Genomic DNA, 17,088 nt, shown 5'->3' with positions numbered 1-17,088 from the left:
TTTTTTCCTTTGGTAATGTCTGAACAGAACCCCTTCCTTTCAATGTAGTCTTTTCAATATACATGTGCAATACCTCAGGGTTCAAAAGTTTTAGGAAAATTGAATCACACCTTTCTTAATCCCACTGACACACAGAAAAAACTTCATTCAGAAAAACATTATCTTGCTAGCTTTACAAAGGTTAATAAAGGTTATGGATATTTTATGTCTTTATAACTTCCGCTTTTCATCTTCTGTTTATGAACAGATACAGGATGAAAGAGTTCTATGACCACCAGACCTGAACTTGTCTTTCTATAAAATCTCTTGATATATCATTAACTATCTTTAGATAAACAGTAAACTTTCTTTTATATGGCAGAATAAAGACCAAAATGTCATGTGGTTCCACACTCTTTGATAATTCTTAATGCCCTTTCACTGATTTAGCACAATTTCTAGAATTCATCACTTAACTTGGATCCTTTGCTTCTCCTTTGCTTTCTTCTCCTCATGATACTTGAGTGTTTGGTCATGCTCTCTTTTATATTCATGTGAAATGCCTCATTTTCTATTTGAGAACTACTACCAATGAAACAACTATGTTCCTTTAATATAGTAACCCTATTAGCAGTATAAAAAGTAGGAAGTCAAATGAATAAATCTTATAATATTTGTTGACGACAAACAGCAATATTGGATTGATATAAATCAAATGATTCAAACCACCAATTTCAATCAGGATTTACAACACAAAGCAGGAAGATGATTTAAATAAGTATATTTAAAATCTCCTGCAACTTAAACTAAAAAATTCAAATTCAAAACAAACAAAATCCTTTTCTTTATGTGTATGTCCTTGCTTGTATTTCTAGCTTTGAAAGCACAGGACTTACTCTCCGTTAAGGCTTGAAGAGAGCTTTGAATATCTGCTGAGATTCGTAAGGACTGAAGTGATGGCTTGTTTTTTTCTCTTTCTCCATCTCTGCTTTTCCTCTTTCCAGTTTCTTTCTGCTCTGCTTTTTCTATTAAACAAAATAAGAATGACATATTACTGTTTTTCAGATAAAAATTTTCTGTCATAGAATCCTGTATTGGGCAAATGGTATAATGACATCTTAGATAAATTAAAAAAATATTCACTATTCCAGTTAGAAGCACTGAGATACAGTGAAGAACTAATGTCATTTATTGAAAAAAAAAGTAGGATTTTCTTAAGATGTAAATACAGATTTACTAAGAGAGGGCTAGGGATGCTCCAGTCCCACCTCTCAGTTACAACTCCTACTTCCCCAGTGTAAAGTTTGGAGTTCCTGAATTCCTGGCATAGTGTGCCTGATCCCATGCACCAGTAATTTCCAAACAATCAGTCGAGCAGGGCCATAGCCTCCCAATGGACTATTACTCAGCAACTGCTGTTTCAGGATATGAGGGCAATAGATATTTCAATAAAAGGTCAACAAAACCATTATAAAATTTCAAAGAAAAAAACTCTTTATTGCTGTTTTTTCTCAGAAATTATTAAGTTGTTCTGGGCAAACTTTTCCAAAACAAACATAGATAGCCAGCTAGGAAAATGTCAGCCTTAAGGAGGAAAGTGCAAAGTTTTACGGGTCAGAAAACAAAAGTCTTACATGGGAAGTATTGATCAACATACAAGAGGATTCTGTCAGGAATGCTTCTAATATCACAGGGAAGAAAAAAATCTTCCAGAATCAGAACCTTTTTTCTATCTGTGATACTTATTTAAGACTACAGAAAAATGCATTTCTAATAAAAGACACCCCCCCCCAGCATTTCATAAAGGTTCAGAGTACAGCTTTGTGACCTCAAAGATTACAGAGCTTTCCTGATCACTGAAAGTGATTCCTGAATCACTTTCCTGATTCTTAGCTGTTTCAGGTACTGAAATAATTTATAAAGCTTAAGCAAGGATTTAATTTACAAAGCTTTATGGGAATAAATTACATCGCCSTGCTGGACAAATGATAGTGCTGTCCCTAGTGGCAGCACCCTTGTGTATGTCCATTCTAGCTTTGAAATAACTTCTACACTCATTGATAGGTCTCAAGAAGATGGCAAGAATTCCTAAGCAGAGAGAATATACCCTCCGCCAGGTCTCYACTAATTTTTTTATGCCACTTTTCACATTAATACTTAGTCTCCGGGATTCAAAGTTGCGGGGGGGGGGGCAACTTCTTCAAAATCTAGGAAGAAATATAATTTTTAGTTTATGATCTGTACTTTCCACTAACTCAAAAAGTGTTGTGAAATTGCACCTATGTCTTCAAGTAAAAACAGCAAATAACAAAAATCAGCCCTGAATCTAAACGTTACAGAATAATATACTGGTGCAAATATGTTTATAAGTATTAGTTACATTTAAATGTAAGTAAGATTTTGAAATAACCTCTTGAAAAATTTTAGTATCTATATCTTGGTAGCATAAACAGAAAAGTTATTAAAATAATGCAGGTACACATTAAAATATAGTTGTCAGAACTCTCTGTAGGTAATCACTCTTTGTAACATCCATTACGATATGTATACTAAATTCTATTTAGTCAGAACAGTGTTGGCTCAGTTGCCTTTGAGGAAACTGTAACCTCTATGACTGTTATCCTTTTGCAATGAACCACTCCTTAGGGAAACGCCTCTGTCCCACTGAGCTGAACAAATCTCCGTCACAAAATAAAACTAAGTTTTCACAAAGTAGGAGTCTGGTATTGCTTCTGAATTTACAYTACCGCAACATGTTCAATGACATAACTGAAATAAACAGCAAACCTACAGAACTGCATGTGGCATTATAAAGATATACAAATCTGTACCTAAAAAATGATTCTCACTTTACCTATGCTTGGGTTACAAAGATAACAGTTTCTACAGTTACAGACCTTTGCCAACTTTATCAGCTTTCTCTGCTTTCTCAGGTTTATCCGACTGTTTATTCCCAGGTGATATTTCATTCTTTAACTCAAAAGTTTTGGTCTCTTTGGGTTGTATATATGGCTGAGAAATATCAAGTTCTGGACTTTTCCCATTTGGCAGCTTAAATTCTGGCACAATCTCTTTCAAAAAGTCCCAAACTTTATGCAAGTAACCAGACCTTAAAAAACAAACATATGTAATCTTTAATGATACTGCTATTTGCAATAAGATAAGAATGTGTGGTCTTCATCTGGAGAACATTATACCACCACTGACAGTTCAAATCTTTGAAAAATGATTAGGTTATTCTAGAAAATAAGCAACACTTGCTTGATTTTGTATTCTGGCAGAAATATAACATGGTTTGCTAAAAGAGGGTCCAAATGAAAGAGCTGTTGTAGAAAAGCTAGTAAAAACACTCTTTACTCAAGCCTTTTAGTAAACAAAACCATGGCACAGTACTGATGTTGCTCAATCTCTGTGGCAAATTTGTAGACCATTTTGCAAATGTATCATATAATCCTGTATCATATGATCCTGGCTCTGTACATTAAAAACTCTTTTCAAAGGTACTTTCAGACTAGTTTTCCTTATTGTTTCAACACATGTAGTTCAATGACTCTTCCACTGATTCCATGAGCTAAAACAGCTTTTTGATATAGATGCCACACTGTTTCTCCATATAAAATCAGTGGTTCCAGAAATAAACTGAAACTGAATGAATCATTCAGGACCATGAATAAGTTTCATGCAAACTAACTGCAGSCTTATTTAAATAATCAGTTGTACAACAAGCTGAGGCCATCTTCATACTATTACAACAATAATTTTGTGGTATTCATGTTTTCCCACCGCAAAAATTAATACATTTGCAGCAAGTGTCAGACTCATGGATACTGGTCTTTGTTGTTGCAATATTAAGAATGTACTGCATAAAGAACCAAATTCAGGTTACTTATACCTCCAAGCCGATAGGTTACAGGCATGCTGTAGGACACAGATACTCAAAAACCTAAACTGCAAACATAATAAGGGACAAAAAATTATGACTGTTGAAATGAAGGACAAAATAGGTCATGACTGAACTTATTTTATACCAAAACACTATTATACCTAAACAATAATATGTAAACAAATTATACCTAAACCAAAACAACCATACCTGAACAATACATTCTTTTAAAATTTATTCATCAAAAGGTTAAAAAAGTGCAATTAAAAAAAAAAAGTTTGTATTTGCACAGGTCCCAATCATTTATTAAATAAAAAGAATGTCAGGCTGGAAAATCAGAATGTCTGTCCTTCTAGAGACAAGAAATGGACTTAAATACATAGGAAACAAGAAAAAATATTATTACAGGTTGGAAATATTATTTTTATTTGAAGTAAAAGTATACCAGCTGCTACAGTTTAAAAAGTGAAAGCACTACACTAGCTGAATTTAGTTACTTCCAAATTCACACCATGCAGTATACTTTCTATAGTACATTCACATATAAAGTTATTGCTGTTATTGCCAGACAATTTACAGTATCTGTATACTAGGTTAAACATAAACTTATCTAACCCTGTTTTCACCATAAAGTTCAATAGCAATTAGAATATAAATTAATTTTAGGAAGAATAATAATCAGCTTAACACGAGAAATAGCTTTACAGCTATCTGCATGACCTGCAAAGAGAAACACAATAAAATTGGATTCCTTGAAGGCACATTTTTCTAGTGCTAGAATTAAAAGTATTACATTTCTCCAAACTGATGCTGATGAATTTTTAAGTTTTATAGAATTAAATAACTAATATGTGATTTTTTTTAATAGAAGAACTTACTGGATAGGAATAAGTTCTGGTATCCATCCAGTCAGTGCATGTAAAACTGTAAATTCCTCTAGCTCTCTTCTTCCACTTTCACGTATACTGCAACACAAAAGCAGACATACAGAATTATATGTCCAGCTCATAGTCAACTCTACAGTCAATACTGCTTTCTGTAGGAGCAAGACCGTACACATACAGATAAGCAAAGTGCAGAAAAACAAGCTATTACTGGCAATTTTAGGAATTCAGGCCCATTACTTTTGTGTCCCTTCCCGTACAATGGCACCGTTTCAACGCAATCGTTAGCAAGCATACCATGTTCTTGCAGTGCTGGCTCTTTCTGTAGGGTTGGAGACACAGGTTTGAAATCCCTCATGTGAAAAACAGAAATGAATCTAGAACTTCCACCTACTGAGCAGGTCCTCTAACTCCCAGATAATTATGCTAAAGCTGGCTGTATTTCCAGGGTATCGCATTTGTCACTCTCAAAAGGATATGGCTCCTACTCTATGACGAGGTTTCCATTTGTAGATTCTCAGAGGATCTAGGTTAAAAGTGCCAGCCTTTAGCCATGACTCAAGTCCTTGTGCTCTGGAGAAACACAAGATTTCAAACACATTTTTCCAAAGAGCATTGTCTGTTGGGCAGCTCTAGGTAATTCCCTGCCCAGTGTGGAAATACTTTAGATCGCTCTTCTGACAAACCTAACTGTTGATGTGACTGGCAAGGGAAGCTTAGTTGACTAGCTCGATGTATTATTTCTTTTCTGAAGCTTGGTCATTTAAATACTGGGTGTTCATTGCCCATTTCATAGGATCATAAATGTCAACTGCTTGCACTATGGGCCACAGTTTACTTTCCAGGTCTGTTTGGGAATTGTGGATCACCATGCAGCCCACAAAAACTGTATTGTTCTAGAAGTATTGAAAATAATTTAAAATATGCTGCTTTTCTACACTGCATTTTAAAAAGTTTCTCTCTTTCAGGCCAAAAATCTCTAAATAATACCTTGTTTTTCAAAGAAATAATAGTAAAAACATTCTGCATGTATTTTTGTACATTACTGTATCATATATTTACATCTAAAATGTTGATTTTTCTTAGCATTTAAAATAAAAGCCTTTCTGTAATTCCTAGTTTGATTTGTACATTTTGTCTTCTGAAGAAATAACATTAATGTATAAAAAGTGTAACTAATAAAACAAAAATGTCCAGCAAGAAATAGTGAAAGAACTAGTACACCCACTGAAGAATGGAGAAACTAAAAATTCTGAAAAGGGAATCACCATATAATATGATGATACTGTGCCTAATTTCCTTTTATTCGTTTACACAAACATCTCCATTCCTTTTAGGCAAGTTAAGTCKAAAAGACAATTTGGAGTCACAATTAAAACTGCAATAAAATTTCTCGGACATTTCTACGTGGCAAAAATAGCATGTGACTCTTTTCCGGAATAATGACAGATAGATAAGGCAGATAGGGAGAGGACTCCACTTTCTTCATGAAGTTTTCTGTGTCTATATACACATAAATACACAGATAAGAAGGAATCACTGTACCTCCTATAATCACTGAGGAATGTGCTTTACCGATTTATTGAATCATCTTTCAGAAAATTGTGTATTTGTCACTACAAAATTTTTAGTAAAATATTTTTCTTATGCACGTTAAAATCAATTTTTTATAAATTCCATGTGACTTCACAAAAAAAAACGGAAAATGAGCTGACTAAACATACTCAGTATTTGCAAGTTTAATGATAGCTTTGGAGAGCAGCATTGGCCAAAGTTCAGTTTGATAGGTTGTAGCTGGTAGTAACAAATTATCATCTTCGTTGAAAGGCAGAGTATCGTCCACGATGAGATTTCTGCAGTCGCCGTATGTCAGATAAAAAAAAAAAAAAAAAAAGGAAAGAACTTTGAATTTGTGGGCTGGAAACTGAATGCATATGTAGTAGAACTCATACACTTTCCTAAGAATCCAATTATATTGTAATTTGATTTATATTACAGATGGCTTTAAAAGAAGGTCTCATATAATAGCTGAGAAACATGAAAACAGCATTTATAGCATTTTATTACAGTTCTGATTTATCTATTCCATAGATTAATCTACTTGCAACTATTTCCAGACATATTTATTCCCTTATGTATGGTCTACCATGTGTTTCTGACACATTCACAGACCATTGCTGTAACTTCAGCTGCCATGACAGACACCTAAAAATAGCAATATAAAGAGACTTAACTAAGATACCACCTTTGCAAATCATAGAATCATAGAATCAGTAAGGTTGGAAGGGACTTCTGGAGATCATCTAGTCCAACCTCCCTGCTCAAGCAGGGTCACCTAGAGCATGTTAGACAGCGTTGCATCCAGGCGGGCCTTGAAGATCTCCAGAGAAGGAGATTCCACAACCTCTCTGGGCAACCTGGTCCAGTGCTCCGTCACTCTCACAGTGGAGAAATTCCCCCTCACGGTCAGGCGGAACTGCCTGTGCTTCAATTTCTGCCCWTTGCCTCTTGTCCTGTCRCAGGGRACAACTGAAAAGAGTTTGTCCCCGTCCCCTTGACACCCTCCCTTCAGGGACTTATACACATCGATAAGATCCCCACCCTCAGCCTTCTCTTCCCCAGGATGAAGAGGCCCAGCTCTCACAGCCRTTCCTCAGAGGGCAGATGCTCCAGCCCTCTGATCATCTTTGTAGCTCTACGCTGGACTCTCTCCAGGAGCTCCATGTCTCTCTTGTCYTGGGGAGCCCAGAACTGGACACAGGACTCGAGATGAGGCCTCACCAGGGCTGAGTAGAGGGGCAGGATCACCTCCCTTGACTGGCTGGCAACACTCTTCCTAATGCACCCCAGGAGACCACTGGCCTTCTTSGCCACAAGGGCACATTGCTGGCTCATGGTCAACTTGTCATCCACCAGCACTCCCAGGTCCTTCTCTGCAGAGCTGCTCTCCAGAAGGTCAGCCCCCAGCTTGTACTGGTGCCTAGGGATATTTTTCCCTAGGTGCAGGACCCTGCACTTGCTCTTGTTGAACCTCTGGAGGTTCTTCTCTGCCCAGCTCTCCAGCCTGTGCTGAATGGCAGCACAGCCCTCAGGTGTGTCAGTCGCTCCTCCCAGCTTGGTATCATCAGCAAACTTGCTGAGGAGGCACTCCATCCCCTCATCCAGGTCATTGATGCATTGATGAAGAAGCTGAACAGGATGGGACCCAGCACTGAGCCCTGCAGGATGCCACTAGCCACAAGCCTCCAACTAGACTCCACGCCACTGATGACGACCCTCTGAGCTCTGCCTTTCAGCCAGTTCTCAACCACCTCACTGTCCACTCATCTAACCCACCCCTCCTGAGCTTCTCTAGGAGGATGTTATGGGAGACAGTGTCAAAAGCCTTGCTGCAGTCAAGGTACACAACCTCCACTGCTCTGCCCTCATCTACCCAGCCAGTCAWSCCATCAKAGAAGGCTATCRGRTTGGTTAAGCAGGATTTCCCCTTGGTGAATCCATGCTGACTCCTCCTGATCCCCTTCTTTTCCTCCATGTGTCTGGAGATGACATCCAGAATGAGCTGTTCCATCACCTTTCCARGGGTGGAGGTGAGGCTGACCGGCCTRTAGTKGCCTGGRTCCTCCTTCTTGCCCTTCCTGAAGACTGGAGTGACACTGGCTTTCTTCCAGTCCTCAGGCACCTCTCCAGTTCTCCAGGACCTTTCAAAGATGATGGCGAGCGGCCTGGCAACAACGTTTGCCAGCTCCCTCAGTACCTGTGGGTGCATCCCATCCGGGCCCATGGATCTGTGGATGTCAAGCCTGCCCAGAAGATCTCTAATCCTATTCCCCTCAACCAAAGGAAAGTCTTCCTTTCTCCAGACCTTCTCCCTTATGTCCAGGCTCTGTGATTCTTGAAGGCTGCCCTTAGCAGTGAAGACTGAAGCAAAGAAGGCATTCAATAATTGTGCCTCCTCTGTATGCCTCTTTAAGGTCTCAGTCAGGAAAAAACTTAGGATGTCGAGTCCCCCATGCTTTTCAAGGATTACCTGAGGATGTTGGTTGCATTCCTTAGCATCCTGCTTGAAAGCATTCAGATAGGATCTCATAAAATATTATATAAAACAATATTGAATGTAATAAATATCCTTTTCTTCACGGTAAGACCCAAACATGTAAGACAAGACACTAATTTGTGCAATGCCAAATATTTTATTAGTACATTGAGTTAGTATCCCACAAAATGATGGGGCGAAGTGCACCCTCAGCAATTATGTAGATTATACAAAAGTGGGAGCAGTGGCTGATGCACCAGCAGTTTATGCTACCATTTAGAGGGACCTCAACAGGTTGGAGAAACGGGCAGAGAGGAACCTCATGAAGTTCCCACAAAGTGAAGTGCCAAGACCTTCCCCTGCAGAGGAACTGTTAGCTCCTTTAGCTCCAGGATAATGCTCAGAAACACTGAATATTTCTTATTCACTGGTTCTGGTAGCTCCTCACTTAATAAGGTGGAGAGACTTAATTATCCCTGAAAAAAATTATCCTCATTAACAATAACAGATAGCTTCAGCACCAAAATCTATCTCCTCAAATTCTACTGCTGGAGACAGTTGGTGTTGTGATGTCTAAAGCAGGTATCTCAAACAGGCACTCTGAATCTGTCTGTGGGCTGCCTGGATCTACTGATTTGAAAATGCTTAATTTGAGCAGCTAAACCCTCCAAACCTTTGTTAGTGACATTTATTCTTTTTTAATTCACAGTGTGCCAAGGATGAGATACATCTTTCTGATCCTTTCAACACTCTGAAGAAATATCCATTGAATAAGTTTGTGTTTTTTTCTTTACATTGCTGTTCATGTTTTTGTTAAGAAGTTATTTTCCATTATCTTTAGAAATTCCATGCAAGTTTTAGTTTTGCCAGTATGTCTTCTGTAAATGGCCTGCATACTGAAAGTCTTTAACATTAATTATCTTTAAACATAGTTGAGTACAAATAATTATGTAAAGTCAGCCAACTGAGCTACTTAAACAGTAAAAAACATTCTTAATTCCAGTACACTGGAGGTGTGGACCACTTGTCTGACTCTACTAGACATTTGTATTTTATCTCTATATTATATAATTTAGTGCACAAGAACAGAAATATTTTACACAGTATCTCAGGGAGTTTATTAAAGAAATTAATGCATTAAAGTGCATTATTACATTGTAAGAATGATACAGTATAATTGTATTATGGCAAACTATTTTTTTCTTTATTTTCTGATGGTTTCTGATCATCCCCTCAATGCGTTTCTCATTGTTATTTTTCTTGCTTTTTTTGATAAACTTCAGAAAAATATTTGAGCATATACAGACATTTGAGCATTATAGAGGAGAAATATCAAATCCTCAAAAAAAGGCTGAATTTTATTTCAAATAATCAAAATACTTAAGCACACATTACAGTATTACAACTGCTCTTGTTCTCTAAGAAAATACCTTCTGGTCTCCCTTCTACATTCCACTGGGAGTTTTACTTATACCTTGAGGACTTCTGGTTCTCAATGAACTGGGGAYTCATCAGAAGGAAATATAAATGAGATTCTCTTATATGCTCTTGCAAGCCTTACGAATACCACTGGAAAATATAAATGGCTAGGCTAAATGAGTCAGAAATTTTACCTTTTTGGGGTGGAGAAAGGAGGAGAGGGAGATATATACTTTTTAAAAGCAAACAAAACATAAAATCAAAACAGAAATAGGAAACATCTGTTTGATCAGGCTGGAAGGTAATATATGTAATTCCTGCATCAGTGGTGCATCAGTTTGATTAAAATAATTAAAGTATATGTGTAAAAGTAAACAATTCAAAAGCTGAAATTAAGAGTGAAACAAAAATTGGGTAAAAAAATGCAGAGTGATGGTTTTGATCATGCMGTTTATTGTATACTGGGGACCCCACAATCAATCTTTGAATTTATTTATCTAGCAAAAATGAAATGAAATGTATCTTCTTAATTAGTCAAAGCCAACCAACGGTGAGCAATCAAGTGGCATAAAGGACCTTTGATTAGGCGAGCATATATATGACACTTTGTATTAACTTTTTGAGATTCAGAGTAAAAAAAAAAATAACAAGTACTCTCATGAAACAAAGAGGTGTAAGAATACAGCAAAAGAAAGAAAATTTCTCTAATTGTGCCAAATCAAAAGAGTTTCCCCTGGACTACAAGAGGATATATGTAATTTAGAAATCAAACCCTTAAAAAACAGGATCTGCCAAAAAATCACATTTCTACCACAGCTCAAAAAAATTACAAATGGTGAAAACACACCTTGTGCTAAAAACACTATTTTAGCCACTGATTTTGTAATACAAAATGATCTGATTTTTTTTCTCAAATGCAATGAAATTGTGCTTTGTGCTACAGAATAATACTGAAAATTGCTGTCTGAGACAAAAAAAAGTCGTAAGTATTAGAAAAAAAGCCCCTTTCAATGGACGGTTTGAATATACATGTAACTTTAGCAACTAGCATTATTGCATCCTCTTTCTACAAAGTAAGAAAAAAGATAAATGGAAGTATAGTATCTTGTTGTACAGCCCAGAGAAAAATCAGTTCCTACCAAGCTGAAAATTCCATGTAATCTACAAAAAGTATATTGCCTTTCAAATTAATGGCTATGTTTCAATGTCAAAGCTTAATGACTGAGTTCTAAATGGTACAAAAATCCTATGGAATGCATTTTCATTCTCATTTACCAAGTTTGTCAACACTTCTATTTCTACAAACATCTATCTTTTCTAATCATAAATACTTACCTTAATCATTAAAAATTTGGCATGTTGGCTAGAGAAATTGTACAGAGATATAATGTTTTATGTTCCTAGAAGCAACTACTCACCATCCAGTAGAGTTTCACTATATATTTTCCATAGCTATTGTACAGGGGCATGTGTCCTCTAGTAGCTTTACATAAGGCATAAATATGTTCCCATGGTTTCCAAAAAATTGTAGACGTTTCACTAGTTAAAACTTTTCCATTATATATCCTCCAGACTGCACAAATTTCACTTACAATCCATCTCATCAACTGAAAATAAATAGAAATATAGAAAGAAAAAATTCTACTTCCGTCTTTTAGAAAAGTAAGATCAAATAACACTATAATGATCAAGGGACATAGAGTATCTCCTGGCGCTAAATGAAGAAGTGGCATAAAAGCACAGTTACAGTTTTATGCAGAATTTACTTTCACTGGTACAACCTTTTCTTAATATCTGCAACATCTGCAACAGCACAATACTATCAAAATGAGAACAGGCATGACAAATGAGGCTGTCCATCACTTACCAAAAAAACCTGAGGACATTTCAAAGTAAATTATATTACAGTATTTGCAAACTGATACTTCTTCAATCATTTAATACTAGATATAGTTGCTAAAAATTAGTATCATTTTCAATACTTGATATTTTTAGTCAGTAAAAAAATACTAAATTATTACAAGTATTTACTAATTTTTTAAATTTAAAATAGGAGTTTTAACAAATAATGATCTTTCAAGTATCTGTCTTTCTAACATACAGATTTATGATGTATGCTATGGTTTCAACAGTATTACTAGACTTTGTTACAGTGATTTACGAAACAAGAATGAGAATAGGTTTTTATTACAATGACTTTGCCCTAAAAACAATTAGTAGTTCTGCAGAGAGCAAAATTTACAGCAACCGCTTGTTGTTACTCTTTCCCAGACAGTTTCTCTGGTGCTGAATTTTYAATTTTCATTGAAGTATCGAATGAAGTTGAATTTATGAAGTAACATTACACCCAGTAAGGCATTCACTTAGATGCCTTGGTTCTGTCTGCTTTATATTTTCTCCAAAACTGTAGAAATTCAGTGCCTTTGATACTTCCTTTCTAATTTGGGAAGAAGGAAAAGGCTGACTGGTTGACAAAGATGTGCAAGCAGGCGTAGTAAGAATATGACTTCAGGAAAGCTAAAATAAAGAAACAGAAATTCTGCCTAATTTAGTTTTTATTTTCTATTATCTTTACAGATTAACACTCCAGTAATAGCCTCCACAGCTCAGGGCCTGTATATTTTCTTAAAAAATTATGTTTGGAAAACCTCTTATCATCACTTTTTTATTTTTATAAATTTTTAAAAATGTAAACATAATTTTATAAATCTAGATGCTTTTTCATCACTTTTCCCTCTCATTCTGTTTTCACTTAAGAAACTTGCCACAATTTATTTCTTTATAGCAGAGATTTGAAGTGAAATCTATCCTTAAAAAGGGATGAATATAAAAAAGTACATTTATTTCTACCTACCTCGCTACAAAATATATGCTCATTTGCTGAAAAAAGGTCAAATGTGGTTTCATTGTGGACTACCACAGGAACCTAGAAGGAAGTAAATTGTTTAAAAGCCAATAGCTACATTAACAACAAAAAAAGTGAACAGTAATATTTAACAGTAGCAACATCCAAATGTTAGACATGTCAGAAGTCAATTAAAAGGCTGCCAGTTTGCAAACCTTTTATCTGTTTAGTTATTTCTTAATAAATTCTCCTCAAATGATTTTCAGAAATGAAAGGAATCATTATTTTTATCAGATGATTAAAAAGTACCAGAAGAAAAAAAAATACTATGTAAGTATTAATATACACTAATTACTATATTAAGTATATAAATTGAGATTGCTCAGTTTTTACATATTTGCAGTTCTGCATTAAAATAGTGATCATAACATCATCTCACACTTCAAGATTTCACTGGCTCCCACCAGGATTCAAAGGGATTATTTTCCTTACGTTTAGTCAGATAGAGTTATTGCATGCTTGTTTTCTTAATTTCCTACTGAATGATAAAAATTTGCCCTATTTTGATACTGCAAGAAGCAAAACAGTACAATCAGGTAGTAGAAAAAAATGTCTGCCTAAGATGAGTTTTCTTCATAGGTGCAGGCTCAAACTAATCAGCAGTTTGAAGTTCAAAAGGGAATTTTCCCTCTAGTCAGGCTGACAGGTATCTGATGTTTTTCTTTTATTTCTTTGCAGTATGCATTTTTTCTAGGATCACATCTCACCTAAACAATTTCCTGCTATTGCAGGGGCTCCCAGCACTACCAGTACATCTTCATCTATTATTCTCTGCCTGTGACACACAATAGTTTAGCACTTTGAGAACTGAAATTTTTGAGATTAACTAAAGTCATTAGTTCATTACAGCAATATATGGGTGAATTTTAACTGCCATGCAAGAGGTTAGACGACATAATTTATTATCCCTTTCTGGTCTTATTTTCTGTGATGAAGGAGTTCTACAGGAAAAATTTTGTCTAACAAGGTTCTTGCTTTCATAGTTACCAGAATCATTCTGAATATAATATTAAAGAAAGTGCAAAATAATTACTTACAAGTGAATGTATCAAAAGACATTATAAATAATTTCTCAACAAAATTTTAAATATGCAAAATATAATCTGTTTGAAATGTATTTTATTTTTATGAAATAACAGTCTGAGGGATCATAACTGTTCCCAGTGAAAGCCACAGCTCCTTAACCGTAAAAATACAGTATATGACGTTAAAAAGTTAAGTCAGAAAGTTACTGACTAATGTTTTACTTTGCAAACAGATTTTACTGATCATTACTTAGCCTTTTTCGACTGTTAAGACATATTTCACAAGAAACTGATTACTAAACAATTACATTTTGTACACTTTAACTGTAAACAGATAAAATGACTTTCTCTAATTGCCTTGAAATTTGTATGATGCCTTTCCAGATGCTAAAATAATGTGTGCTATAAAGGTAGGCAATTAAAAATGTATCATGTTTCCATAGTCACCACTCAGTATGTAGTCACAGTTGTCCCTAGGGTTATTTATCTAAATCCCGTGTGTAGGGAGAACTTGAGCATAAAGAGTTAAGAGTAAGGAATCATAGGACAACTAAGCCAATCCAATGATTTGCTGTTGCTGAAAGGAGAGGTCTTACTCCTCCACCCTGGCCCAGGTTTTAACTACGTGGTCTCACCCTTTTCTTTCTCAGTACTGGAATTTGGCTGATGCCTCCCACCACCGCTAGTTGTCTCAGTTCTCTAAACCAGAAGACATTCATTCACTTTTTTCTTTTTTTCATTTTTGTTGGCTTAGTTTTCTGCTTGCTTAGCAAGCTGACTGGCTCATTGGAGCTAGATGAGTGGAAGAGCCAATTCAGAACAGCAGCTAGAGCATGGGGCTGGGATTCAAAGGATGGTAAGCAGAGCAGTTGGGTGGCAAAGACCTGTTACATGGGCTTAGACAACTTGTGAATCCACATGCTCAAAGAATACTTCCCACAAAGACAATACCTAATATGCTCGCTCCTTTTTAAATTCTGGCTTTCCATGCTCTATCATTAATGCAAACACTTCAAATTTCCTAAAAAGGAGCTGAATGTACTACGCAGATATCTCTTGCACTACTTAAAATTCTGCAAAATAATTCAAAGATATATATATTATGTAAATAATGTCTCTTCTCTGTATCTTGAAAATTTAAAAGTGAAATTAGATAAATTTGGGGATTTTTTGACAAAAATTTGTTCATCATTAAAAACAATCTTGTGAAACTAAAAAAAAAAAATCAGTCTGAAGATTATAATAGCTACCTCAGGATTAAATCCTGGCTGTCAGCAAAGCCATTCTCCACCTCTCTCACCCAATCCACATCTGGGGTGGAGTGGGGGTGGGGGGAGAGAAGAAACAAAACACCAGTGGAAAGATTAAAGACATAAACTAAAGCCCAATTTGAAATTTTACTTAAATTTGAGCCCTCCACATCCCAAGCAGGAGTCCAAGATATCAGACTATTGAGTACTTTAGGAGGCAAGGCTCTTCCTCTTATCATTTTTCATATTTAAAAAAATAAGTTCATGTCCTATGTGAAATGAAACCATACAGTGAAATCTAAACACTTTTTCCAAAAAATTCAGCTCTTGACTTCCGGTATTAAAACTACCAACTCTGTATCATTAGACACAGGACCACTGAAATAGAACTTAGCTTTTGATGTCTTTTCTCCTAACAGAAACTCATGTCTGCATTATTCCTTCAAGAGTCTAAGTCAAAATTTAATTATTTTTAAGAAGTTATACTCATGTATTAACTTGATACTACTAACAAATATAAGCATTCAGTTAATACGAACACAAGATTTACCAAACTTTAAACTCTATTACATTGTTTTTATGACTGTTACTAATGAATATAGACTATATTCTTACTGTAAACAATCTAGAAATAATGTTAGTATGACAGTTTACTGAACTAAACATGTGTTTTTATTGCTTATTGGTGATCATCTGCTTGATTCTTTGCTTATTACAGTGAATAGATGTGTTCATTCTTTCTTTTATAATTGCTAATAGATTAGGCAGCAACATTTATCAGTAAATGTTAAATTAATCAAATAAATGGTAAATTAATTAAATAATTAARTAAAATCATTAAACATTATCATCACTTGAGATTTACAACAATTTTATAATAACTTATCATGCTTCTAGTAACCATAGCTGCTTGATCCCAAAATACACTGGGATCAAAACAAGCATGAAATTTTTTATCAGCTTTTAAAGAAACAGAATGTCTTCTTAATTGGACTCCAAAGATAGATTTTATAATTCATTTTAACATAGATACATATGTTTCCATGGCTTTCTGGGCTGCCACAACTCTTGCCCTCATCTTTCAGGTACCTCTATGCAGTCTATGTATTTTGGCAGCACTTCTCATCCAATCTTTCAGTCTTGTCAATTATTATTCTGATTCCCCTTTTCTTTCCCCCATTAAAAATTAAACTTGGAGCTGCTTAGTGTATATTTAATAAAAAATGAAACTGACAAGCTGACAAAAGTAAAACTGACAAGACTGATCAAGTTGGAAGTGTGGTCAAAGTGCTTTAAAACTTCAGCATTTCATCTGAAGCAAAAATGCTTTAAAATTCCAGATTAGCAGCAGAGATGGAGAGCTATTCCAACCTTTGCTATGGTAGGCAGATTATTTTCTGTGCAATTTATGTTAAAAAGCAACTGAATGAGAGCTTTGCAAAATGATAAAATGTTACAGTTACCTTCCAGAAAAGTACTGACCAAGATATAGACATGTTCTGTGTGCAGACAGAGGTAAAAAAATAAGTGGGAAAGGGTGAAAAAGTACTGTACTTTTGGTAAAGCTAATCCACAGTTGCAGGACAGATCTTTACTTCAGAATCTATTGAAAGGATGCCTCAACTGGAATAAACAAATCTGTTTCAGACTCTGCCATTTAAATTTATTTTGTCACAAAACTGTTTTTCAGAAGTAAGAAAACAGGAA

The 17,088-nt window shown here is 35.4% G+C and overlaps 1 protein-coding gene across 1 annotated transcript in view; it reads right to left on the bottom strand.

Annotated features, from left to right (window-relative positions):
* Positions 1–17,088, bottom strand: part of ADGB (androglobin) — a 141,090-nt gene that overhangs the window by 98,829 nt on the left and 25,173 nt on the right. Inside the window, 7 exon segments of the mRNA XM_085310817.1 lie at positions 876–1,004; positions 2,877–3,088; positions 4,741–4,827; positions 6,471–6,599; positions 10,257–10,282; positions 11,620–11,808; positions 13,056–13,127. Of these exon segments, the coding sequence (XP_085166943.1) occupies positions 876–1,004; positions 2,877–3,088; positions 4,741–4,827; positions 6,471–6,599; positions 10,257–10,282; positions 11,620–11,808; positions 13,056–13,127 (844 nt within the window).

The sequence above is a fragment of the Rhea americana genome, unplaced genomic scaffold (genome assembly GCF_003343005.1).
Source record: "Rhea americana isolate MKP2758 unplaced genomic scaffold, rheAme1 scaffold_108, whole genome shotgun sequence".
Lineage (NCBI taxonomy): Eukaryota > Metazoa > Chordata > Aves > Rheiformes > Rheidae > Rhea > Rhea americana.
Note: the sequence above shows the minus strand (reverse complement) of the source record. Positions and strands in the feature narration are given on the sequence as shown.